The sequence below is a fragment of the Meles meles genome, chromosome 5 (assembly GCF_922984935.1).
Source record: "Meles meles chromosome 5, mMelMel3.1 paternal haplotype, whole genome shotgun sequence".
Classification (NCBI taxonomy): Eukaryota; Metazoa; Chordata; class Mammalia; order Carnivora; family Mustelidae; genus Meles; species Meles meles.
In genome coordinates this window covers 91,957,527-91,983,130 of record NC_060070.1, presented here as the reverse complement: position 1 = coordinate 91,983,130, position 25,604 = coordinate 91,957,527, and the positions used below count along the sequence as shown (strand labels likewise).

The 25,604-nt window shown below is 55.3% G+C and overlaps 2 protein-coding genes across 8 annotated transcripts; one reads left to right on the top strand and one right to left on the bottom strand.

The window, feature by feature from the left end:
- The first annotated feature begins 221 nt into the window (after nucleotides 1-221).
- Nucleotides 222-4,677, top strand: DLK2 (delta like non-canonical Notch ligand 2). 2 transcript variants are annotated; one of them, XM_046005048.1, is made up of 6 exons: nucleotides 222-278; nucleotides 787-917; nucleotides 1,188-1,251; nucleotides 2,280-2,410; nucleotides 2,867-3,011; nucleotides 3,935-4,677. In XM_046005048.1, the coding sequence occupies exons 2-6, from the start codon at nucleotides 842-844 to the stop codon at nucleotides 4,668-4,670; spliced, it is 1,152 nt and encodes a 383-aa protein (XP_045861004.1). In that variant the 5' UTR covers nucleotides 222-278; nucleotides 787-841; the 3' UTR covers nucleotides 4,671-4,677. The 2 variants fall into 2 exon arrangements, with proteins under 2 accessions (XP_045861004.1, XP_045861006.1); XM_046005050.1 differs by lacking the exon at nucleotides 222-278 and having other exon boundaries at nucleotides 779-1,056.
- A 108-nt stretch (nucleotides 4,678-4,785) lies between these two features.
- ABCC10 (ATP binding cassette subfamily C member 10) lies at nucleotides 4,786-23,974 on the bottom strand. Of its 6 annotated transcripts, none has more exons than XM_046005046.1 (22): nucleotides 23,880-23,974; nucleotides 23,346-23,517; nucleotides 19,897-21,115; nucleotides 18,319-18,546; nucleotides 17,565-17,721; nucleotides 17,182-17,291; nucleotides 15,828-15,907; nucleotides 15,014-15,185; nucleotides 13,752-13,910; nucleotides 13,149-13,338; nucleotides 12,315-12,392; nucleotides 11,964-12,158; nucleotides 11,375-11,528; nucleotides 11,009-11,198; nucleotides 8,914-9,257; nucleotides 8,467-8,636; nucleotides 7,824-7,984; nucleotides 7,227-7,480; nucleotides 6,129-6,274; nucleotides 5,935-6,032; nucleotides 5,586-5,698; nucleotides 4,786-5,282 (listed from the first exon to the last, which is right to left on the bottom strand). In XM_046005046.1, the coding sequence occupies exons 2-22, from the start codon at nucleotides 23,504-23,506 to the stop codon at nucleotides 5,120-5,122; spliced, it is 4,542 nt and encodes a 1,513-aa protein (XP_045861002.1). In that variant the 5' UTR covers nucleotides 23,507-23,517; nucleotides 23,880-23,974; the 3' UTR covers nucleotides 4,786-5,119. The 6 variants fall into 6 exon arrangements, 5 of the variants coding, with proteins under 5 accessions (XP_045861002.1, XP_045861001.1, XP_045860999.1 ...); XM_046005045.1 differs by lacking the exon at nucleotides 23,880-23,974 and adding an exon at nucleotides 23,764-23,863; XM_046005043.1 differs by lacking the exon at nucleotides 23,880-23,974 and having other exon boundaries at nucleotides 23,346-23,744.
- Nucleotides 23,975-25,604: the final 1,630 nt, after the last annotated feature.

Genomic DNA, 25,604 nt, shown 5'->3' with positions numbered 1-25,604 from the left:
GCAGCTCAGGGAGAAGGGGGAGGCGGGCTCCGCCGGCACACGCCGCCCCTGGCAGGCGGCCTGAGCGCGCGCGGGGAGCCGCTGCCGCCGCCGCTGCCGCCGCCGCCGCTCGGGGTCGCTTTGAGACCCAGATTCCCGAGAGCTCCGCTCGCATGGCAGCGGCCTCGGCGCCCGTCCCCGCGGCCCTCTAGGGGCGGCCCCGCGCCCCGGTCCCTCGGCGAAGCCCGTCGGATCCGGCCCCGCTCTGCGTCCCGGGGCGCGCTGCCTCCCAGCCCGAGGTGAGGACCGCGAGGGCAGGGCGCGCGGGGCTGGGGGCGCTCTGGGGATTCCAGGCCCCTGGCCGCGGCCGAGCCGAGGCGACGGAGACGGGAAGGGAACGTGGGAGCATGTCCGGGTGGGGTGGGGTGGAGGGAGTCGAGGTAGGAGGCGGAGACTTCTCGCTGCCGGGAACCGGCCCCCGCGTCCCCTTCGTGGCCAAGGCCGCCTCTCGGCGCTGTCCCCATTCCCGCGGAGTCCTCTGTGCCGACTGCGTTCCTAGTCCGGGCCCCTCTAGCGCCTGGACCTCGCTCAGCACTGCCCATCCTTCGCCTCCTTCCCGCAGACCCCGCTCCGGGGCTCCTGTTCCAGTACCCTCTCCTGCTCAGTCTTCCCCGCCTCCGCCCTCCCGCTGCCCCCACCTCCTTCTGTCCGGACGCCCCTCTTCCCCCTCGGCTCCTGTCACTCGGAACCGGAATCCGTGCCACCATCTCCGGGTCCGGCCGCCTCCCAGCCTGTGCCATCCCACAGGTGTCCGCACGTCCGGCCGTCCATCCGTCCGTCCCTCCTGGGGCCGGCGCTGACCATGCCCAGCGGCTGCCGCTGTCTACATCTCGTGTGCCTGTTGTGCATCCTGGGGGCACGCGTTCAGCCTGCCCGAGGTGAGCGCGCCCCCGGGCTCAGGTCGCGGCCCTGCCCGGCCGTCCTTCGCTAGCGCGTTGACCTCTGCCGGCCAGAGACGGCACTGCAGCCGCTCGACCCGCGGGGTTGACCAGACCCAAGCAGTCCCTTTGCAACGCGGTGAGTCTCTGTTCTGCCCTAGCCCAGAGCCGAGCCCAGCCAATGACTGAGACCCCGCACCCTCCGAGCCCCGCGTCTCAGGGAGCCGAACCCTGACCTGGGCTCACCCCTCCCGCGTCAATCTCTTGCAGCGGATGACTGTAGCTCCCACTGTGACCTGGCCCACGGCTGCTGTGCGCCTGACGGCTCCTGCAGGTACCTCTCTTGAGCACGTGCTCTCAAACCCTTTGCTCCCCATTTCCAGCAGGTCCACACCCACAACCAGGTCAAGCCCCAGGGCAGAGTATCTAGAGGCTTAAGACCCTGCTGTTCACCGACCCCACCCCACCCCCACCCCCCCCACCCCCCCACGCCCCCCACCCCCCGCCCTTCATGGCCACAGGACAGACTGGCCAGCTTCTCCTCAGCCCCCAGTTCCCCTCTGCTTTGCCTCTTTTGCTTCTTCTTGCTTATGCCTCCCCACTCCCAACTCCTTTACTCTCCCAAGGCTGATCCAGGAATTCTGAAACGTTCTTCCTCAAGATACCAGGAGAAAGACCTGAAGCTTGAGAGAGTTTGGAGGTTGGGGCCAAGAGGAAAGGGGGAGATAAAAATATAAAGAGAACAGGTTTAGCCTGGGAAAGAAAGACTGCGGGAGGGTTGCTGGGGAGACGCACTCACAGAAGAGGATCTTTCTTGATGAATTTGAGTAATTGACTCACTGGGGTGGCGGTTGGGCAAATTCTGAATCAGGAGAAAAAGTGTGTCTGGAAAGGAGCGGACCAGGCAATGTGCAGGAGGGGCTGGCTGTGTTAGAGACAATCTGAAATAGTTCAGTTCTTTGTCCTGGAATTAGGATGGGAAGAGGGTCCTTATGACCTTTCAAGGTCACTCTTTCTAAGCTGGTTCTGAACCCCTCAGTCATGCCAGGAATGGTACTGAGGTTATTTACAAATGTCATTTTAATTTCTTCCTCAACTCAAACCAACCCATCACATATGAGAACACTGAGGCCCAGAAAGGTTAGACAGAATACAGAACCAGGCCTTGAATGCCGGTGTCTGATCGTCAGATAGCATGAGTATGTCCTATGACCTTGTACAACCCTATAGCTACCTGGGGTAGGCCTGCTTTCCCTTAGGGATTTCAGAAGTCCTTCTGTTTTCTAGAAGCTCTGTTCTTGCCTCCTTCATTTCCTCCGATCCCCTTACCCAGAGCCCTGCCCCTGTGCTTCTCCCTATCAGGTGTGACCCAGGCTGGGAAGGGCTGCACTGTGAGCGCTGTGTGAGAATGCCTGGCTGCCAGCATGGTACCTGCCACCAGCCCTGGCAGTGCATCTGTCATCTGGGCTGGGCAGGCAAGTTCTGTGATAAAGGTAGGGGAGTAGAGAGGGTAACTGTTGGGCTGGGGACCCTGTGTGTCTTGGCAAAACATCCATGCATATTTATGGTGCACCTTTTGTGTCTGGCTTAAACCCTCAAACACATGGCATTTCATCATTGTAGACTTTATACCTGTTACCTAAATTGGTTCTCAACATAATCCTGTGAGCTGGGCCAGGCAGCTGCCGAAAACATACCCCTTTTGCAGATGAAGAAACTGAGACCTACAGATGAGATACAACATGCCTGATAATGGGAGGCTGACTGCCAGTGCCAGGACTTGGGGCCTCCTGACTCCAGTTCAGTGTTGTTGGTTCCCCCACTACAGCATTCACGCTCTGGGCGGGTCTGTAGTGTGAGTTGTGCCCACAAGCTGTAGGCAGGGCCTGGGCAGGTCTGGGAGCCGGGTGTGGGGAGCTCTCCCCAAGCCTTCCCGCTCTCCTCTGCAGATGAGCACATCTGTACCACGCAGACCCCCTGTCAGAATGGAGGCCAATGTGTCTACGATGGGGGCGGCGAGTACCACTGTGTATGCCCCCCAGGCTTCCACGGGCGTGACTGTGAGCGTAAGGCTGGACCCTGTGAGCAGGCAGGGTGAGTACTGGCCCATGGGTGCGTGGGAGGGAGGTTACGGGAGAAGCTGGTGGCAGAAGAGAGAGGAAGCAGGAGTGTAGAGAGGGTGGGGGTGAAGAACTAGGTCTGAGGGTTCGAAGTCCCACACGGGTGCCCCTGAGGACAAAACCCCAGCCTGCCAAGGTATCCCTAGTTCAGGGTTTCTCAACTTTTTGGGTACCATTTGAACCATTTCTCCAACACCAAAGATCTGTAGGGGCTGGAAGTGTATTGCATCAGCGTATGACTGCTCTGGTTGGGAAGGTGGGTGTGGGGAGGCTGAGGACCTAGCTGGCATGTGGCTCCTAAAGATGTTCCCCACAGCAGCCTTCTGCCTCACTGTGAATGTGGCAACAAGGCTGGTAGGGCTGGACTTGTCCTCATTTCAGCCTCAGGCCTGAGAGCCTATGTGGAGAATAATAGCACACTTGCCTTTGAGCCTTGCCTTTGGGCGAAGCCCTGTGCTAACTGCTTGACGTTGGATTATCTCATTTAACCCTCGCAATTTGGGAAGCCGGGAGACTATTCTTATTCTCATTTTTAAAATGAGGGGTTCAGGGGCGCCTGGGTGGCTCAGTGGTTTAAGCCGCTGCCTTCGGCTCAGGTCATGATCTCGGGGTCCTGGGATCGAGTCCCGCATCGGGCTCTCTGCTCGGCAGGGAGCCTGCTTCCCTCTCACTCTCTCTGCCTGCCTCTCTGCCTACTTGTATCTCTCTCTGTCAAATAAATAAATAAAATCTTTAAAAAAAAAAAAAATAAATAAAATGAGGGGTTCAAGGATCAGAGAGGGGGGCTCAAGGTGACACAGCCAGAAAGGGGTAGAAAGGCAGCAGTGGTCAAGATGCCGATCTGGGCTACCCTGAAGGTGCGAGCTGGCCTCATTAACCTCTTTGCTCCCGCTGCAGCTCCCCATGCCGGAACGGCGGGCAGTGCCAGGATGACCAGGGATTTGCTCTCAACTTCACCTGCCGCTGTTTGGCGGGCTTCGTGGGTGCCCGCTGTGAGGTCAATGTCGACGACTGTCTGATGCGGCCTTGTGCCAATGGCGCCACCTGCCTAGATGGCATAAACCGCTTCTCCTGCCTCTGCCCTGAGGGCTTTGCTGGACGATTCTGCACCATCAACCTGGATGACTGTGCCAGCCATCCATGCCAGAGAGGGGCCCGCTGTAGGGACCGTGTCCACGACTTTGACTGTCTCTGCCCCAGTGGGTATGGTGGCAAGACTTGTGAGCTCATCTTATCCGTCCCAGATCCTGCCACCACCACGGACATCCCACCAGGGCCCACCTCCGCTGCAGTGATCCCTGCCACAGGGCCTGTCCCCCACAGTGTGGGGGCAGGTCTGCTGCGCATCTCAGTGAAGGAGGTGGTGCGGAGGCAAGAAGCAGGGCTAGGCCCGTCTAGCCTGGCGGCCATGGTGGTATTTGGGGCCCTCACTGCTGCCCTGGTCTTGTCCACTATGTTGCTGACCCTGAGGGCCTGGCGCCAGGGTCTCTGCCCCCCGGAACCCTGTTGCTACCCTGCCCCTCACTACGTCCCAGCGCGCCAGGACCAGGAATGTCAGGTTAGCATGCTGCCAGCAGGGCTCCCCCTGTCGCCTGACCTGCCCCCTGAGCCTAGAAAGACCACAGCACTGTGATGGAGGTGGGGGCTTTCCGGCCCCCGCCTTCACCTCCTCAGCTTCTCAGACTGGAGTAGGCCTTTTCTCGCCACCCCCTCCTGGGGTACACACACGGAGGACCTCAGCCTCACACTAGAAATATTATTTTTTTAATACATAGGATGTAAGATGGAAATTTTATCAAATAAAACTATGAAAGTGCACCTGCCTAGAGTCCCAGCTGTGAGAGGGCCAGAGTGGAGGCCTGGTTCTGAAGAAGCCTCAGGACTCTGCCCCACCCCCAGCCCCCCTTCCCTCTCCAAGAGAACATGGATTCCAAAGAAGAACCCAGGGTGCCCTCTTCCTCTCTGGGAAGTGAGGGAGAGGTAGAACCACCAAGGAGACTGTAAACAAACAGCCAGCACCCCTGCACCTGGTCAGGAGTGGCTAACGCAGAGGGAAGACCCTGTAGGACAGGGGGGTCAGGCTCAGGACCCTCCGCGAGAGGAGTGGGATCCCTGCTGGCTGCTCTGTAGCAGCTGCTGGAACAGTGAGTGGGGCTGGCTGCGGAGGGCAGCGGGGGAGTCCAGCTCCACAACCCTCCCTGCTTGCAGCACCAGCACCCGGTCAGAGTTCAGGATCGTGTTGAGCCTGTGTGAGAGAAGGTGGTCAGTGCAGGGGATGGAGGACAAGGCCCTAAAGATGAAAGCTGACCTGTTCTTCCCACTTCTCCTCCCCCTGGACAACACAGGGCTGCCCCCCAGGCTTTAGCCCCTGGCTCTGTGCTAGGGGAAGATTGCAGATACACTTGGACCGGACCATGAGGAGCTGAGATTCATCGGGGGGTTGGAATCCTTCGCACCCTGACCCCTGGGGGTCTCTGAAAGGAAGGGAGGCTCTGGGTTCATGTCACCATAGTCCCTGATTAGATTCTCCTTCTGGACACTTGCACACCTGTGGGCAATGGTCAGCACTGTCTTGTTGGCAAAACGTTTGCAGATGGTCTGCTGGAGCAGTTGGTCTGTCTTCTGGTCCACGCTTGCCGTGGCCTCATCGATACACAGGATCTGGAACGTGTGGAGAAGGTTGGGGAGGGGAGGGAAGAAGAGGGTTAGCCTTGACTCCTACCTAAGCACCAGCCCCCACCTCCTGGCCCAGCCCAGCCAGCCTACAACACCTCACCTCTAGCTCTGAAAGGAAAACTAACTTAGTCCCCTGAAAACTCTCCCCAATCCACTTCTTCATCCTGGCTGTCCCCAGCCTACTTCCTCGCCCTCTTCAATGTCTTTTCCTATTGCCCTACCTTGGCATCCGTGAGGAGAGCCCTGGCCAGACACAGTAGTTGCCTCTGCCCCAGGGATAAGCTCCGGCCCCCCTCGCCCAGCTCACCATCCAGACCACCTGCAAGGCACAGCAACCTCAAGCCCACATCCCAGGACTCTCCCCAATCCCTCCCTGCTCCCTCCTCCACCCTGCAGTGTAGGACCTCGTACTCACCCATGGACATAATCATGTCACTCAGGTGACACTGCTCCAGGGCCTGCCACAGAGCCCTGTCCTCATGCAGGCCCCGGGGATCCAGGTTTTCCCGAACAGTCCCACTGAACAGAAAGGGTTCCTGGGGGATGACAGCCAGCTGGGATCTAGGGGGTAAGGAGGGGACAGGACATGGGGTCTACACTGAAGATGTGGCCACTTCTGTTCCTAGCACAGGTTTTTAGCAGGCAGTTCCAGGAAAGCTTGAGGGTAAGATCTGAGCAAACCCCACCCACCGCTCCCCAGTTGGTCAGCCATGTACCTAGAACTGTGCCAGTGCTACAAGGAATATCAAAGACACCAAAGGCCTTGACTCTATCTGTAAAGAGCTTATATCTCACTGAGGTACAAAACACAGAGAACAGGAGTAGGCTAAACTGTAGGGGCCTGACTCCAACAGCTGCTGGGGCAGCAGTGGCAAGGAATGACCAGAGCATGAAAGGGGAGGGGATACTTCACGGTCGGAGGGATACTTCACGGTCGGAGGCGGGCCTGGAATTGGGTCCTGAGGAGCTATCTGGTTGGGCTGTAAGGTAAGGCCACCACAGGTGAGAAGAAAAGGCAGGAAGGGCATGGCTGGGCCTTGGAATCAGAAATGGGCTTTAGGACAGAACTGCCCCATCTCGTGCATGTCACGGGACTCAGCAAAAATGATACAGGATAAACCTGGAGGTGGGGGTAGGGAGATGGTTAGGCCCAGAAGAAGCCACCTGGGGCCAGGGACAACGGGCCCAGGTCCTGAGCTGTCCCAGGTACTGCCTGCCAAGCCTCAGGGCTGAGGGGGTGCCGCCCTTGGAAGGCTCTGGTTCAGGAGCCAGTGACTGGCGGTCTTGAGCAGAAGTATAAGGCAAAGCTGGAAAGGTAGGCCTGGGTCAGACTGTAACCTTGAGACTACAGCTATGAGTCGCCCCAGGCGCTAGTGGCTCGCTGTCCTCACCTGCTTATCCTCCATCCTGCCCCGCCTTGGCCCCGGCCGCCCTGAGTTGATATAAAGCCTTCCTAGCTGGACCTTCCTCCAAGGACCAGTAGTCTGGTTCCCCTCGTCTCCCTCCCCCAGACCTGAGTTCAGTCAGCTCCAGCTGGCTGGTGTCCACACCGTCCAGCAGCACTCGCCCCGAACTGGGTTCCAGCAGCCGGAAGAGCACCAACAACAGGGAAGACTTGCCAGAGCCTGTGCGGCCCACGATGCCCAACTTCTCTCCAGGCTGCACGCGGAAGGTCACCCCATCTAAGGCATTTGGCAGTCCCGGCCGGTACACCAGCACCACATCCTGGAACTCCACGCTCCCCTGGGTCAGCCAGCCGAGGCCCAGCTGGTGTGGTCCATGATGAGAGAAAGAGAGAGAGAGAGAGAGGGACACGGGTAAGGTGGCAGATGTGAGGGCGGGGAAGGGTGATGGGGAACGGAAAAAGAGGAGAATAAGGAGAAAGGGTTGGCACAAGAGGAAAGGGCATGTGCCGCAGAGGTGAGGCCCTCTCAATGGAGATGAAGACAAGGGACACCGTGAAGAGTGTGGGATCACTTGGCGACATGAGAGGAGATAAGTGAGAAAGATAGTGAGGAGCAAAAGGACAGGAACTAGGGGAGGCAGGGACGGTCAGGAAGGGTCCCCTGGGGTTCTGGGGCCCAGGTGCAGGGTGGGAGTGCAGGCCTACCCGCGGCAGCTGGCCCCGGGGCTCTTGGGGCAGGTCGCAGGAGTACTCCTCCAGCCGCTCAACGCTCACCAGCATGGTTTCTGTCTGCGTGAAGCTGCTCACCAGGCCCGAGAGCAGGCCCGTCAGGGACAGGGCGTAAGACAGTGACAGGCCCACCAGTCCTAGCGGAGACAAGCACAAACTGCTAGGGGATGCCTGGCCACTGGGATGTATGTGGGAGCAGGGATGGGGTGGAACGGGAGAATTCCAAGCTTGGACCATGGGCATATAAAGGAAGGCAGCAGAGAAGCAGGAAGATGCCTGGACCTCGACAGGGACCCCAGGAGGTGAGCCACAAGGGAGGGCTGTGGGCCTGGAGAATCTTCCAGGGAAAGCCACAGAAGATGGGCAGGTCAGAGTGCAGGGATGGGGTGGAGCAGGGAAGGGGTGAAGATCCAAAACCTTGTTCGAGTCCCAGACCCCCCACACATGGCAAGTGTGGGACTGTTTCCTCAACCCTAAAATGGGGGTGATGATCATCACAACCCATCCTCACAGGACCCCTGGGTGGGAGGTGAAATGCTGGGGGGGACAGTGCAGGGAAAGGTCGGTGGGGGGGAGCCGACACGCTTCTGAGGTGAGAGTGAGGCCCCTGGGGTGTCACCTGGGTCTGCGAGGCCCCACTGGTGCTGCACCAGGGCAATGGCTGCAATGGCGCTGACCACTGCGGCCCCCATGAGCTGTAGCCGGATGTCCAGCCACTGCGTGGCAGCGCCCGCGGCGAACTGGCACCTCTGGTTCAGCTCCAGGAGCCTCTGGTTCTCCTCCTCAAACCTGGGAGGGGCCAGGAGAGGAGTGAGGCCGCGGCATCGCTACACGGACCCACGCAGGCCCCCTCCCGCAGAGCTCGGCTTTCCTGGAGCTGAGGAACACAGCTGTGCGGGGACCGTGGGATACACAGGGCCCATGCTCTGCCGGCCTCCCCCATCCCGTCTCCTGTTTCCTTACCCTATGCCCAGGGCACTAGCCAGCCCCTCCCCGCCCTTCTCAGAGACCTGGGCCTGCTCTTCCTCTTGGGGTCATCTTGTCCCCTCCCCGGGACCTCACACACCTGCAGGTGGCCCCCGCGGCCCGGAGCACGGGGAGGCCGGCCAGGGTGTCGGCCATGTGGGCATAGAGGGGCGACAGGGTGAGGCTGCCGAGGCGCCGCAGCTCCCGCGAGGAGGCCCTGTAGCGGCGCTGCACGCGGTCGTAGAGGACACTCAGCGGCGGCAGCAGCAGCAGCAGCCAGGGCAGCCCAGCGCCCAGCACCGCCAGGAGGCCCAGCAGGCCAGCGGCGTTGGCCAGCAAGATGTTGAGCATGAAAGGCAGGCTGTCATCGGCACAGGCCACGTCCGATGAGAAGCGGTTGAGGATGCGGCCCGTGGGTGTGGAGTCGAAGAAGGTCACCGGCGCCTGCGAGAGGAGGTGCGGGTGGGCCAGGGCCGGGCCTGGCGATGGCCCTAGTGGGAGAAGCCCAATGTGGAGACTCGGAAAGGAGGAAGGTGGCAGAGAGGAGGGGAGGGGGGAAGCTCCGAGGGAGGCTAACCCAGGGTGGCAGAGACGGAGATGCTGCCATCCCTCTGGCCTGTGGTGACCCCAAGAGGCCATGCTGGCCATTCCTCTACCTCTGTGCTGAACAGGCCCTACACCTCTTTCCAGGGCAGGAGGCCCATCTTTCTCCAGAAGAAGGGGACTTGAGGCCAGTGAGTGAGGGTTAGTGAGAGGTTGGGGGGAATCATCCCCATGGCCCGTGGCCAAACATCAGCCTCAGTCAGTGTGATCTCATGGCTTAGCACGCAGGCTTGGGACTCAGACTCCCCCTCCAATTCCAGCCCTGTCACTTACTGGATAGGGCACCCTAGGCAGGGAGCTTCATCTCTTAAAGGCCCCTGTTCCTCATCTCAAAAACAGGGATAACACAACGGTGGCTCCCAGAGCTGTTGGCAGGATTGAAAGCCACACAGACAACACAGGTGCTTAGCATAGTCCGCCTGGCACAGAGCTCAGGGCTCAGCAGCCTCCAGCTGTTTAGACTGCTACTGGGAGTGCCCATCTCAAAGACAGCATGTCCCTTTCCTCGCCTTCTCCAGCTCCCAGCTCTCTGCCTGTACTTTGGGAACAATCCTCTTAGGGCAGGGGACTTGGGCAAAGGACTTTTGGAAGCACCTCTTAATGCCAGTGTATAAGAAATGAATTCCTTCACAGCCTAAAGAGGCCCTGGTCCTGGAGGAGAGGCAGAGTGGTGGGTGGCTGCTCCCTGACAGGCAACAGGAAGGTGCCCAGCCTGGGTATCCACAGAACTAGCATTCCCCAGGTCACTTACACTCTCAGACCCTTAGTTTTCTTATCTGTAAAATGGGGATAACAGTACCTACCTCAAAGGGTTATCATGAGATCCTGATAAGATAACGGACAAGAGGGGCCCCTGGCTGGCTCTGTCGGTAGAATGCAACTAAGACTCTTGATCTTAGGGTTGTGAGTTAGAGCACCACACTGGGTGTAGAGATTGCTTAAAAGGTAAAAATTGTTTTAAAAAAAAGATAACAGACAAGAAAAGGCTTTGTAATAATAATAATGACATCATTAGTAATAATTGCTAATTGAGTATTTAGTATGTGACTGGCACTATCCTAAACACTTTCCAGGATCTAATTAATTTAATCCTCAAAATATTGTAAGAAACGGAATGCCATTTATAAAACACTGGCACACAAAGCAGGTGTTTTACAACACAACACAAGACAAAGATACATACTAAACACACCTAGAATGGTTGCCTATAAGGAAAGGAGGGAAAAGGGAAATAGGGTACGTAGATAGAATGGAATGGATAAATAAATAAAATGAAAAAGGGATCTTGAATGATCTGATGGAGGTCCCATGTCCCATGAATAAGAGGTGAGTAATTCAGGCCCCTGCACTTGACATCCAAAAAGAAGTGACTCTGAGCAAGCGTCTCTTCTCCCCATTTTACAGATGAGAAAGCTACAGGCCAAAGGAGCTGGGTGTGAACCCAGGCAGCTGCTCTGCGCTCGGCCTCTCCAGGTCTCCAGTTGCCAAGTGCTGCACCTGCCTGTGAGGGCTGTCTTGTCCTGAGGACTAGGAGGTAGGACGGGGTCCCCGCTTGGAGCTCCCCCGTGCCATCCCCCCACCCATCCTCTCACCAGCAGGACCCGATGCAGCAGGCGGCGATGCAGGGTGGCAGCTGCTTGGAGGGTGCCTGCTGCGAAAAGCACTGCCCGGAGGAGGGTGCAGAGGGAGTTGATACCAGCGATGGTCGCGTAGACGGTGAGGTAGAAACGGACATCTGAGGAGCCGTTGGGGGCGGCTTTCAGCAGTGGGAACACTGAGGTGCTGGGGGGTGAGGAGGGGCTGTGGGTAACCCAAAGTAGGGCCCATCGGGGGTCCCCTCCCCCACACCAGTTCTCCCCACTAGAAGACATACCCCTGGAATACCTGCCCCCCACCTCTCAATCCCTGCCTGGCAACCCCTCTGAGAACACGAGGCCTGCTCTAGCCCAGCCACTCACTAGAGGCTTCCGGGGGAGAAGAGGAGAAGCTGGGCAGAGAGGAGCCCTGTGGATCCCAGGCTGGTGGGGCCTGATGACTCCTGGGAGCTATTCTTGTCAGCCTTCAGCTGGGAGATCCAGTGGGAGAGCCACCAGTCAGCAGCGTTCCTTGTGGCTGGGAGGGGATGGGGAGGGGCAAACTGTGAGAGACTACTCAACCCTTTGTTCCATCCAAACACCCCCTTCTTCTGCCCTGGACTCTGGTTTCCAGTCTTCTTCACCTGCCCCAGCGCTCCCTACTTTGTCACTCTCCCACGTCTTCCCATGCCCCTAGTGTGCACTTCCTTTTCTGGGCCCATCACTCTTTAACTTGGAGGAGTACCTGATCTGGAATTTGTAGAGTGGGAGCTAGGAGCTAGCTGTGGGAGTTGATTGCAAGATGGCCACAGAGGACACCCCTGGGACTCTCTCAGAAGGGGGGGCCTGCCTCTTGTCTCAGCGCTGCCCGTGCCTGGGGAGGCTCAAGGCTCTGTAGCCATTTGTACAAGGTGGTGGCTGTGATGGGGACCTAGGGCTACGGTGGGATGAGGGGCTCTGGGGTTCATCCTACCTTGCATGAGGAGCAATGAGAGGAGGATGGCTAGGGCCAGGCCCCAGCCCACGGCCCTCCAGTATGCTTGGTACACGTGCAAGGCCACGGCGCCCTCCTTCTTGCTTTCCTCCTGCAGCAGGCGACCACATGCGTTCTCTTCCCCTTCCAGACCCTCTTTTGTTTTCTCCAAGTTCCCAACTGACTGTCCTGTGGCTGTGAGGGGGGAGGAGAGGGGCAGAGTGTGGATTAAGTGTGTGGGATGACAGTTCAACCTCAGGGTTTCAGATGGGCCAGGGAGCTTTGGGGACAACGTATCCCTCCAGTGTGGTGGAGGAAAGGGCAAGTACTTTCCTCAGCCCTGAGCCATACCTGAGTCAGCCTCTTGTCCATCCTCAGCCCAGGTTTTGGGGACAGCCTGGACCAATGGCAAGATCTCAGAGGGAGGTCCTGGAAGGGAGCAGGGAGATCACTGCGGGGGCTGTCCTGGGGATACACTATATAGTCTGCCTTTCTCGGTGAGTGTGCCAATCCACCTTCCATTCTCTTTGGACCCCTTCACTGACCCTCCCTAGCAGGACCCTGCTCCAGGCCTCCAGACTCTGAGCAGGACCCTTAAGCCCATCTCTCCATGCCTGCAGTCCAAACAGCTCAGATGGAACATGTTCACCCCTATAAGGAGACTCATGGTCACCCAGGAGCACTCTGTCCAGAGTCTCCTCTCCTTACCGCAGAGCTTTCTTCTCAGGCCTCACATTTCTAACTCTACTGGAGCCTCACTTCCTTCTGTTTCTTTCCCAGCAAACTTGCAGACAATCATGTCCCTCTGGATAATAATCCATCAGAGGTGGGCTTCTTGTTTATTTTTGTTTGTATTTTTAATAAAAAGACTGTTCAAAACCTGACTGCTGTCTCTTCTCTAAGGACATCAGTGTTCCCAGAGACCCTGGGCCTCTGTGTTCCCAAAGCACGTCAGTCACACAGCCCGTCCCAGATCCCCAGGCATTTCATCAGTGTGCTCCTTTCTCTCCTCTCTGTGGCCTCACACCTGCTCACACGGGATAGGGTCTCCCGGGAAATAGAAGAATGCCAGGGCTCAGGCCACACATGGAGGGGGTGGCAGAGTCTACATCTGACAGTTCATGTGTCCCTCTTCCCCTTTTACACCTGGGCAGACCCCCTCCCCTGCCTGGCAGCCCACGTTACCAGCCCGGACAAGGCGCCCGGCCTCCAGCAGCAGCACCACGTCGGCCTTCTCCAGGTACTCAATCCGGTGGGTGCAGAGCAACCTGGTGGTGCGGCTCAGCACTCCCAGGATGCACCTGTGCAGCAGGTGGTTGGCCACGTCTGCGTCCACAGCGGCCAGAGGGTCATCGAGGAGATAAAGCTCCTTTTCCTAGGAAGAGGTGGGGACACCAGGGGCACCGAGTCCCAGGTCCACTGGTCAGAACCCAGACCTCTCCTAGGACATGATCTTGAGGCAGAGAAGATAGCTGAGAGGGAATCTGGGGGCTACCCCTAGAGTATTAGGGAAGCAAATGAGATTTAAAGGTGAACTTCCCTCTAGTCAAGCAAGACCAGGGCTCCAGCTTTGCTGGGTCCCAGCATTTCAAGTCATATTGTATTCCCGAAAGGGTTTTTAATTCTGCCTTCAATCTGCAAAAGGGAGATGGGATGGCCAAGGGACCAACACTTCATGACTGTGAAGAAGCGGTGGGGGGCGGTGGGGGAAGAAACCAGATGCTGATGAAAATATCCCCATTCCCCCCCCTCACTCCAAGGCTGCAGACTCTCCCATTTTTAACTTACCTGGTAGACAGCACGAGCAAGGGCAATCCGGGCCCGCTGTCCCCCGCTGAGGGTCACACCCCTCTCCCCGACCTCTGTCTGGTCACCAGCAGGCAGGATCTGGTAGGACAGGGCCTCCAGCATTGGCCAAAGGACTCCCCAATACCTTCTACTTCCTCCCTTTGCAGGGAAGAGTTGGAGGGGGTCAAGAGATCGAGGGAGCTTGAGGAGAATGGACTTGAATTTGGGGTAAGCAAGCCACAGGGGATCGTTTGTAATTCCGACCATCTGATCCCCATGACGACCTTGTGAAGCTGCTATGATTTCTCTTTCACGTATGAGACCAAAGTTCCAAGGGACTACCTTGGCCCAGGTTGTTCCACAGCTAGTAACCCAGGAGGACGTGAATCGAGATTCTTCACCACCCTGTCACACCCACTGCCCTGCCTTTCTAAAGGCTGGGATGAGGATGGGAAAATCCATTGTGAAAGCTGTCATAGGTCTTTACACAAGGAATGTACCCCAAGCCTTTGTATGGCCTCAGGAGCGGTCCTTAGCTCAGGGGGACCCATGCCAGTGGAAGCACCTCTGGTCTACCAGATAGTGAGTCCCCCTAAGGGAAAATCTCAGTAATTCACCTCTTTTCTTAATGCGTAGAGCCATTCCCAGCACCCGACAGGCATTTGAGAAATGCCTGCTGTAGAAACAAATGCTGTAGAAACAAATGATACATGGCACAGGGTACCCCCTAGTCAAAGTAAAGGTTCTCTTTTCCAGGGAAGTCCCACATTTACTTGGACAGGGCAGTGGTGGGGACAGTCCTGCAGGGGACATGGGGATTGAGTGGGGAAGCCATAGGTGAGATCTGGAATCTCATCCCCCTAAATTTAGTACTCTGGTTGCAGGGGATCTAATGGACTTGCCAAGAGCAACCTTGACTCTCTGAAGTCTCCCCAGTGGGAGGTGGGGGAGAGCCTTTTGAATCAGAACCACTGGCCCAGCCTACACAGGGCTAATGCCTATGGGGGGACCCTAGTCTACAGGCCTTGGAGTTCCCCTAGCTGCTGTGTGGAACACCCCATCATTGCCATCCCTCTGGGTCCTCCTCGGAAGGGGGAACCACATGCTGGACACTCTGGGAGGGCTGAACCTGACGACAGCCAGTCTTAGGTTGACGGTACCAGAGTAGAGGCAACTGCTTCCCAGAGAAGTGAGTCTCTGACTTGAGGTGTTGGGGACACGGGGAAGCAGGCAGCCAGAAGGTCTCAGGGCCCGGCACTCACATGGAGGTCATCACCGAGGGCACAGGCTTCGAGCACTTCCTTGTACAGCTGGGCATCAAATGTCTTCCCAAAGAGAATGTTGTCTCGGATGGTGGCAAACTGGATCCAGGGTTCCTGGGTGGCCAGGCCAAAGCCTTTGGACAGCCCCCACACTGCCACCCGCCCACTCAGCCTGTGGAGAGCCAAGCCAGCAACATTGGGGGGAGGGCAGCTCCTGACTGGTCCCTCCATAACCAGCCTCTGGCCTCCCAGAAGCCTCTCCAGACTGTCTTCGATGTCAGGTCCCCCTTCATGTCACATGGGTCTCTGGATTGGCAGCCCCTGGGGTTGAGGGGCCCTAACGAGACTGGAGGCTCATTCTGGACGAGGAAGGGAAGAAACTGCTCTTTGGCTACAGCCAAGCAGCTGTCAGATCTGGATGTGCTCAGAAGCTCAGAGGAGAGCACGGTCACCACCCTGCACTCACTCATCCTCACTATAAAGTAAGAAGACCCTCCTTCATTCCTCTGCTCCTCCCTGGATCCCTTCCTGCGTAACTACATTTTCCAAAAAAGGAGCTTTTGTGGGATGTTTCCATTTATTTCTTTACTATTATAGCACTCACAGAACTCTGGTGTGAGGATTATGAAAATTTAGTCTTCACTGCCTTTCCCTTTCCAGACTGAAAACTCTCTCAAGACAGGAACAAGGTCTTGTTCATCTCTGACCCTTGGCATCCCTGGATCCTAAAAAGGCGTCCGCCACATGGCCGGGGCTAGGCAAGTGTTTGCTGAAGGTCAAAGCGGAGGACAGGGGGGCCCTAGAGGGTACTCACCTGTGGAGCTCCCCAGCAATGGCGGCCAGCAGCGAGCTCTTCCCACAGCCCACCTTCCCCACGATGCCCACCAAGGCACCCTGCAAGGAAGCCAGACAGTAAGCATCAGGTCTCCCTCCTGAGGCCCTGGGCTGCCAACCCTTCCACAGAAGCTTCTCTCTAGGCCCCAGTTAGCCTGTAAGGAAAGAATTCTCCAGCCGGCAGGCTGGGCTGTACCTCACTCAGTGACACCACGCAGGACCGAGAGAAGTACAGTACTTTTCTAGAAACAGGTGGCTCAGAAGCTCTGACTGTGATGCCCCCAGTCTGTCAGCCAGGACTGACCCATCTCCGAGGGGGCACCAGACCAAGCTGAGACCCTCCCCTGGGAATTCTCCCTCTCTCTGGTGGTAGCGTGTGTGTGGGAAGGCTCTCTGCAGTCTCCGCTTCTGCTCAGTGGAGAGTGGGTCCACCAAAAGAGAAGCATGAGGTAGATACAGAGGAAAGCAGACAGAAAGAGAGTTGAGTCCCGGTTCTGGGCTGCTGCTGAGATCCAGCTGCACGCCAGCCTTTGGATTCTGCAATTCATCTCTATAGCCTTCTTATAAATTCTTGTTTGCTTAAGCTAGCTTCAGTGGGTTTCTAGGACTTGGATCCAAAAAAGCCCCAACTGACAACATTAGTAAAATTCCTTTGAAAAATTCCAGCCTTGTCTTGCCTGAACGAAGAAGAAAAACAAAATATACAGCCCATGCCAAAAATGTGAGCCAAATGTGGTAGAGACTGGAGAACGCTGGGTTGAGCTGTGGGGCAAAGGGTTGGACAGGGGTCAGCGGAGAGGGAAAACTCAGGCCTGGGGTAATCGGGAGTCACTGTCCTGCCAGGAATATTCTTTCAAGTGTTTCTTTGTTGATGTATGCGGTGGCGGTGGCGGCGTGAGTCACAGGGTGTGATCCCTTTCTAGCAGGCTAAAGAGGATTAGCTACCCCATTTGCAAAATCTTTCTCAGAAGAGGCTGCTGGGCCTTTCCCCTGGTCCCCAGCCTGAGGCAGATGCTGAATAAGCTCTGGGGTCTGTTCTGAACTTTCTGGCCTCAGGACAATGGAGAGACACAATTGTTGGCTGGGACGAGGTGGATATACAGCTGTCTAAAGATTGGGGAGAGAGCAAACAAATCTGAGAGCACTGTGCTGAGTGGGATGAGGTCCAGAGAGGAGCGTAGAACCTGCTCACCAGAGCCCCTCCAGTCTTCCCCTTGGTACCTCGTGTTGATGCAGGCCATCTAGTTATGACGGGCTCCAGGCGTGTTTACCTGTCACTGAGTGTGCCATTCCCATTCACCTGGGGACTCCCCAGTGTGGGCTAACCAACAAACCTTCTTCACTTCAAGGTGACTGATGAAGGTCTCCTGGCTACTTCCAACTGGGTCCCAGGAGAACAGGGCTTCATGCAGCTCCAACACTGTAGATGGCTCTGTGGGGGGATCTGAAGAGGGAAAAAGCCACTCAACATGGATTTCTAAGGCACAATCTCGCTACTTGGGGAGGGTTAACCAGGAGTATGTTGTTGTCTTGCCTGTCCTGTATCTACCGGCCCAGAGCTAATTCAGCCTTCATCCTGGTCTGAGGACTCTCCCCCACATGCTCTGCCTGGATTCTGCTGCCTCTGACTCTTCTTGCTGGCACCTGTGTACAGCTCCCTAGTGGCTACAGTCCCCTCCTCACCCTGCACCGGGCTCTCCCTCTAGCTTCCCGTTACCTGGGCTATAGTAGGCTTGGGGGTTGTGGCTGGGAAGGTCAAGGAAACGCTGGATCCGGTCCAAGGACACTTTGGCCTCCAGGAGGCCATTAATCACCCAGGGAAAGTTGTTGAGGGGAAGAATGAGCATGCGCACCAGTGCCAAGGCCGTGAACACCTAAGTAGGGCAGAAGGGGGACGAAGCATCACCTGAAGCTCAGGGGTCATCTGAAGGCCTGCGGGTGAAGGTCCTGGGGGCAGGGGTGTGGAGGGAAGAATAGGGCAGCAGCAGAACCTAGGGGTTGGCAGGAAACTCCTTGGGTTAGCAATGGCAAAGGAAGCCACTTCAGACCCTAGAATTCTAGATGATCCTCCAGAGATCCGGGTTCCCACTAAACCAGCACACAGTCCTGGCGCATTCTGAGACTAAGTACAAACATCGTCTGGCCCTGGCCAGAGCTGGCACTGGATCATGGATTTTTTGTCGCCCCAAAGGTCATCGAAATGAGGATACGGGGACCTAACATGGATCCTGGGGCTAAAGTTGAAGAGGAAGGGTGGGGGGAGAATTCTTTCACAGAGGAAAGGGTTGTATATCCGAGGCCCCAGAAATTTCAGAGAATTCCCCCTGGGTTGGGAAAGGTTGAGGCAGCCAGAGATCCTCCTTCCCAGCAGCCCCAAGGGCCTGAGGCCACCTCACAATCCACTGCAGTCTCCTTGCTGCCGCTTCTCCCCACAATTTCCTATAGCCGTCCCCTCCTCTCCTGGCCCTCACCTTGGTGGCTGTGAGCTGGTGCCCCAGGAGGACATAGGTGATGAAGATGATGATGGAGATGACAACTGGCAGGGCGGCCCACAGGTACACACAGGCTGCATCCAGGTATTTGATGACCCAGAGTCGCCCCAGTTCGCGAGCTCGACAGGCCTCTACTCGGGCCCCCAGCGCCTGCTCCCACCCGAAGAACTTGATGACCCGCATGCCACTCAGCAGCTCTGTTATGAGCTAGGGATGGAGACAAAAGGGCAGTGTGAAGTGGAGACCCTGCTACTGTGTGTCCATTCTCCTCTGCCCAGGAGCTTCTGGTAGAGGAAGCCAAGTACCCTGAGCTCCCAGATATTCTGTACTTTCCTAGCCCCCTCCCTTCCTCATCTCAGCCCTTTCTGGAAATCCTGCCCTCAAATCCCTTTCAGCCCTGAGTTTCTTCTCCTTCCAGTCTTTTACTTCTCCTCCACGTGTCTCCAGAGCGGGGACCAAGTCAGAACTGGAATCCCCCCACCTTCCTAGGGGAGGAAGTGGTAGAAAGTACCGGGGGGTTACCACACCAGGGTAAAAGCACTCCTTCCATGAGATGAGGGACTAAGGACTCTTTCCCAAAGCCAGAAGCAGAGGGCTTCAGGAGCTAGTCGCCAGTCTGGCCCATGGCTAGGGTGGGACAGGAATTCCTCCTGTAGGAACATACAGGTGTAGGAAGCCCATACCACAGCCCAGGGTCAGACAGGCTGATGAGTCCAGCAAGATGGGCAAGGGCTAGAGAAACTTCCTGGATCCCCACATTCACACATGCCCAGCCCGCAAGCCAGGGAAGTACTGGAAGCCTAGTCTGTAGCTATCACGGTTAGGGGAAAAGGGCCTGGACTGTAACCAACTCTGAGGGACCTCCTCCCTGTTAGCACTCTGAGCTATTCCCACAAGAGGCTGACAACTATGCTGTATGGACTGCCAGGCCTGCCATCCCCCAGTCACTGCAGAACCCAGACTGATTCGGCCAGACCCTCAACACCTAGAGCTGGCCCAGGCAGAAGACTGACCTACTCCCTTCCCCATAGCCCACCCCTTGGAGGTAGCCGGGGTTCTCCGAGGCCTTGCCACATGTGGCTATGAGATGGGCTCTACCCTAGATGAAGAGATAGAAGACTGAGGTCCTGACGCTGATACTAAAAGCCCATTTGGTCCCAGACAGGCTACTTCCTACCTCTCAGGGCTGCTGCTTAGGGCTGTATGAGCTAATGCTACAGTATTACTAACAAGCCATGTGTATTTAGTGCTTACTTTGTGACCGGGCCCATAGCCAGAGTTACCTCATACCATCCTTACAACAACTCTATAAAGCAAGCTATTATTATGGTCATTTCCCAGATGAGGAAACAGAGGCCCAAAGAGGTTAAGAGACTTGTCTGAGGTAATTAAACTAGTAAGGGGAAGAGCTGGGATATGAACTGATGTTGCGCTCCAGTCTGAGCTCTTAACTCCTAGAACACACTCACACCCTTAGGCACTGGGCATGGGAGGACCTGGGGACCAGGATGCTGGGTGGGGTCTCTGGATTGCTGAGGAACCCGAAGCAGCCCTTACCTTAACCCGTGCATCCTTATGCTGTAGCATCTCCTGGTTGCTGGCCATGATGCGGGTGGCAATCACTTTGTTGACAGGGACCAGCAGCAGTGCCAGGATCAGACCACCCACGAAGGCCACACCCACCTGCTGGTGAAGCAGGTAGAGGGTGATGGCCAGCTGCAGGGGCAGGCCCCATGCTTCATGGAAGCTTCCAGCAAAGTTGAGCAGCCGCTCAGAGTCGGTGCCCAGTAGATTCAGGGCCTCCCCGGCAGGAGGGCGTCTGGGCCCCAGGTGTAAAGCCTTTCGGTACAGAATATTCAGCACAGCCCCCCGTGCCTGAAGCGTCACCTTCCTTACCTCATATCCATACTGATTCTGTAGCACAGCACCCAGTACGGCCCCACCAGCTAGCCCCAGGGCATAGAGCAGTCCATTGCTTAGTGGCTCTTGCCCCTCCTCCAGGAAGCCCACCAGGAAGGAGAGCAGCAAGGGCCCTGAGAATCCCAGCATGGTCCCCACCAGCTTCAGTAGTCCCAGTGCCAGGTAGCGCTGGCCAAAGACCTTATACAGGGCCTTCCATAGCCGGGCCCCTTCCTGCCAGTGTGCCTGGAAGGCACGAGCCAGGTAGATTGGGTGCAGCCTGTATGGGAGGCGGCAAGTGTCCTGGGGCTGCCGGAGCTCTCCACGGGCACCTCGGGCTAGCAAGGGTGTCAGCCAGGCATAGGAAAAGCGTGACAGCCAACTCTCTCCATCTTCAGCTACCTCAGGCTCCTCTCCCTGAGACAGGAGGGGTTCCTGGGCCCAGGGCTCCTGTGACTGCCCCGGGACGGCCCAGCCCAGTCCATAGGCCAAGAGCGCAGCCAACTGCAGAATGAGAAGGCATAGGCGAGAGAGGGGTCCTGGGAGAAGCGGGGGCAAAAGCGTGCCTCGCTGGCAATGCCATAGCAGGGTCAGCACTAGAGCTGGGGCCGGCAGGAAGGCAGCCAGAGCCAAGGTCAATGGTCCCCGGAAGTGGCCATGAGGGGAATGAGCCAACGCCCATAAGGCCAGGCAGTGGCTGATCCAGGCCACCGCTGCCACACCCCCTGCCAGCACTTCTAGCCCTATGGGCCCTGGGCCTGCCCCGGGTGGCAAAGTGACTGGAAGGAGGTCTAGCAATGGAAGGACGGAGAGCAGGAAGGAGGCTATGAATCGGAGGCGCCAGCCAGGACTGCAGTGCAGGAGGTAATCTGGATTCCTAGGGACAAGGGGGCAAAAGAAAAGAAGGCACATAATGGCTGACTGAGGGCCAGACACACCTCTAATAACTCACTTACCTAGAGCTCATCCGCTCCTTTCCCTGCCTTTTATACCTTATTTCTGTCCCATTTTACCCTGAAATGCAGGGCTTTTCCTCCAGGAAGTCTTCCTGGCACAACCAAAATCTGTTTTCCAATCTACCCATACCATTTCTGATCATTCTTTTGCCATAGAAACTAACAATTTTTAGTTAAGTATGTATGGAATGCGAAGACTAATAAGAAAAAAAAAATCCTAAATTTTCATACAGATAACAACCAAGAAATGAGAATTCATTTTTATAAAAGTATTGACCTAAAATAACCCTTAGGGGTGCCTGGGTTGCTCAGTCGTTAAGCGACTGCCTTCGGCTCAGGTAATGATCCCAGGGGCCTGAGCTCAAGCCCTGCATCGGGCTCCCTGCTCCACAGGAAGCCTTCTTCTCCCTCTCCCACTCCCCCTGCTTGTGTTCCCTCTCTCGCTGTCATTCTCTCTGTCAAATAAATAATTAAAATCTTAAAAAAAACCACAAAACCTTAAATTCACCCAAGGCACAATTAGATGAATAAAAACTTGACATATATAAGGCTTCTACACTCTAATACAATAGCCTAAATTTTATGAAGCCTCAGAATATTCTACTCTTTCCACCGTTTGTAGAAAATGGTATAGATCATACTTGTGACTCCATTCTGAACAAAAACTTCTCTTTAGTTTTGTCTCTATCTTCTGGGCATGCAAAAAACATTTTTAGTCAACAAAAGGGTGATCTGTCTACATTAAAAAATCAAGTACAGGACAAGACACCTGCAGCAGTGAATATTAGAATGCCTTGAAGGTTTACATAGTGAGAAGACTAAATCTATTGTTTCCTTTGTTGGCAGGGCTGGATTACTGAAAAAGTTTAATCCTAGATTAGAATGCTTTGGATTTCCTCTAAAAAGTCCAGTTAATCACAGCAATATGGAGCAGTTTATAATGGAATAAAAGTCAACCTTTAAGAATCCTATTTCTTAAGACGTGGGGACAAAACACTGGGCCCTTGGAGGCCCCAATTTGGCCATCAACCAGTCTTATGCCCCAGGGTAAGGTTTCCTTCCTTCTCACATTTCATTTCCCTCATCACTACGGTGCTTGCGCACTGAGGAATCTGGGCCCAAAGGCCTTTCAGGTCCTTTCTTGTCTGAGAGTCTGGACCTCTCTAACCCTTTTCAGCAATGTACAAAAGGTCTGATAAGTGAAGTGCAAAAGCTGCAATTTCTATTTATTATATGATGGTCTTTCTAGCCTGCTCCTTAGACTGTGAGTGCCGGGAAGCACTGTGTCTATTTTTAACAGATACTCCTCTGAGCAGGCTTTAGATGTCTATGCTAACTGATTAATCCTCTCTAGACTTCTGCCTCATTCTATGCAAAAGACAAATCAGGATTCCCCCTAGACCAAGCAGATCCCAAGCTTCTCCTCAAGGAAGGGATTCATCAGCCCGATTCGTCTTGGATAAGGACACATTCCATCTACCAGACTAGGGACTCCAAAAGGCAGAGACTAGATGTCTCTCCTGCCTTGTCAGTAGTCTGAGTGAGAGTAACTTCAGACATATCCAGCCATACAGAAAATAGATACAAAATCAAGGTGAGTTTGATACTTGCACCTTAGAGCTGCAAACCCAGGAAGATTAAGGTTTTGAATTTGCTCTTCTCTTCTACTTACTGCTTCCTCTCCAGCTGGGTACATATAGTTCTCTTAGTCTAGGGAACATGGAATTTTCATGGATGGAAGTGGTGAGGAACTAGTCCTACAACTACAACACAAGCTATCCTTTTTGTCTAAAAATATCGTTCACCCAGTTTTGCCTCCAATCATGACAGTTGTGCTTGAGCATCTGAAAATCTACAGCTGTGATGCTTTCTACCACGCATTCAGCCTTTAAAAATGTACCGGACACTGCGCTATACATGTTAACGCATTATCTGATTTAAACCTCCCAACAACCCTATGAGGCTCAGAAAAGATAGGTAACTTAACCCAAAATGGCCACATTTCTGCAAGGTGCTAAGGCACAGATTTTATTCTATCTTTGCCCCCCTCCACAGACCTCACTATTCTGGTTACACTACCGCGGAGATGTGGGTTTCGTCTGAGGTCTGCAGGCACACAGGGACAGATGTCTTGCACCTGCTTCTACCCACCTCGGAGTGCCCCAGTGGCAGGCACTGAGCACGGCGAGGAGCATATGGGGCAGGGCGCTCAGCACCAGTTGGGTGAAGCAGTGGCCCGTGGTGTCCCCCTCCCACACCGGCAGCGGCTGCGACACACTGGTCTCGCACAGTTGGGCCAGGAACCGCTCCATGGAGGCTTCACCTGCGAGAAAGCCGAGGGTGGAGGGAGGAAAGGGTCCTCCCAAAGAGGGAGGCATCCGTGCTCCCAATGGCGAGGTCCAGGGCGGGAGACTGCACCCGGTGGGACGCAGTGGGGACGCTGACCAGGAAGCCGGGCTGGTGTCAGCCGGCCCTGAGGGCCGGGTTTCCCCGCCTCCAACCCGGCCCCGGAACCCGGACCTCCCCTCGCTTGGGCCCCGCGGCCAGACCCCGCCCATTGTCGCTTTACCGCAAAGGGAAGTTTGGCTCCTCGGAGCTGGCGGATTTCTGGACTGGTCACCTAACCGGACTCGCTTTCCCCCCACCCCCTTATGTCTCCGCCCCCAGAGATCCGGAACGTCTAACCTGAAGGAGCTGCTTGCCACCGGATCCCAAGATCCCGAGCACTGGTGAATTCAAAAGAGCCTGCTGCTGGGTTAGCGTGCTAGCCTGGCTCGCCGGGCACCTCCTATAGGCGGAATGACCTCTCAGTCACGGTTTGCCCCGCCCATTCGCCTGGCTTCTGAGCGCGTGCGCACTTCTCTGCCGTGCCCGCGGTCTCAGGGTGCAGGCGTGCCACTGCAGTCACTTTCTTGTGCTTCAGCTGCTTTACGCTGCCTTATTTGCATAGGAACTGATGTCATCTCTAGAGCAACTTCGTTTATACACGCTCAGGTAGAGTACGCGCTTCCATCTGTCTACTGTTTACTAGCAGGCACATGCATTACACTTACTCTCAAAGCTCACCGAACTAGGGGGTGCCTGGGTGGCTCAGTGGGTTAAATCCTCTGCCTTCGGCTCAGGTCATGATCCCAGAGTCCTGGGATCGAGCCCCGCATCGGGCTCTCTGCTTGGCGGGGAGCCTGCTTTCCCCCCGCCTCTCTGCCTGCTTTCCCCCCGCCTCTCTGCCTGCTTGTGATCTCTGTCTGTCACACACACACACACACACAAAAATCTTAAAAAAAAAAAAAAGCTTACCAAACTGGGAAACCAGATGTGCGTGCTACACGGACAAATAATGCTACTTGGGGACACTTAGGCCATTTCCTTCTTTACTCCAAGGCTGCATGGCTTTGGGGAAGTTACCTGACCTACTTGAACTTCAGGGTTTTTTTGTCCGTGCAGAGTGGGCAATACCAATACCAAGATACTGATGAGAGAGTTGAATAAATGTTCAGGGCAAGTGCCTTGCTGAGAGTAGAACCACAATAAATAAATAAGTTTTAGAAAAGCAGTGGAAGAACATAAACTTTATAATTAGACGGCCCTGGCTTTAAATCCGCAGTTTCTTCCTTTAAGTTTTATTGTCCGTTTGTTGGGCATGGTATTGGTACCTTATGAAAGTATGTACAGCATCCTAAGAAGAATAGCTCAACAAATAACTATGATTATCCCACTTAATCTCAGTAAGAAACCTGGTATCTCTAATGTCAGGAATTAGTGTTCCTATTTTTACAAATTAAGAAATGTAGAACAGAAGCAAGGTACCCTGAGGCTTCTAGGAGCTACTGAATTGCCCATTGTGATTCCTGCACTAAGAGCCATAGGAAATATTGTCACTGGGACAGAGGAACAGACTCAGGTTGTAATAGGTGCAGGAGCACTTGCTGTCTTTCCCAGCCTGCTAAGGAACCCCAAAACCCATATTCAGAAGAAAGCCACATGGACAATGTCAAACATTACAGTTGATCTCCAGGACCACATACAGTAAGCTGTGAATCATGGATTAGTCCCATTCCTGGTTGGTGTTCTGTCAGAATTTAAGACACAAAAGGAAGCTATCTGGGCTTTGACCAACTGTACAAGTGGCGGGACATTTGAACAGATTGTATACCTTATTCATTGTGGCATAATAGAGCCCTTGATGAACCTCTTGACTCCAAAAGATACCAACTTATTCTGGATGCCATTTCAAACATCTTTCAGGCTGCTGAGAAACTAGGTGAAACTGAGAAACTTAGTGTAATTATCGAAGAATGTGGAGGTCTGGACAAAACAGAAGCTCGACAAAATCATGAAAATGGGTCTGTGTAAGAAGCTTCATTAAACTTGATTGAGAAGTATTTCTCCGTAGAGGAAGAGGAAGATCAG

Excerpts from the sequence above, each read along its gene's own strand:
- DLK2 (XM_046005048.1), top strand. The coding sequence starts at position 842 with ATGCCCAGCGGCTGCCGCTGTCTACATCTCGTGTGCCTGTTGTGCATC. Across the intron at positions 918-1,187 it reads ACGCGTTCAGCCTGCCCGAG|CGGATGACTGTAGCTCCCAC; the intron begins GTGAGCGCGCCC and ends AATCTCTTGCAG. Across the intron at positions 3,012-3,934 it reads GGACCCTGTGAGCAGGCAGG|CTCCCCATGCCGGAACGGCG; the intron begins GTGAGTACTGGC and ends CTCCCGCTGCAG.
- ABCC10 (XM_046005043.1), bottom strand. The coding sequence starts at position 23,572 with ATGCCTCCCTCTTTGGGAGGACCCTTTCCTCCCTCCACCCTCGGCTTT. Across the intron at positions 13,339-13,751 it reads TTGCTCGTGCTGTCTACCAG|GAAAAGGAGCTTTATCTCCT; the intron begins GTAAGTTAAAAA and ends ACCTCTTCCTAG. Across the intron at positions 6,033-6,128 it reads TGACATGATTATGTCCATGG|GTGGTCTGGATGGTGAGCTG; the intron begins GTGAGTACGAGG and ends TGTGCCTTGCAG.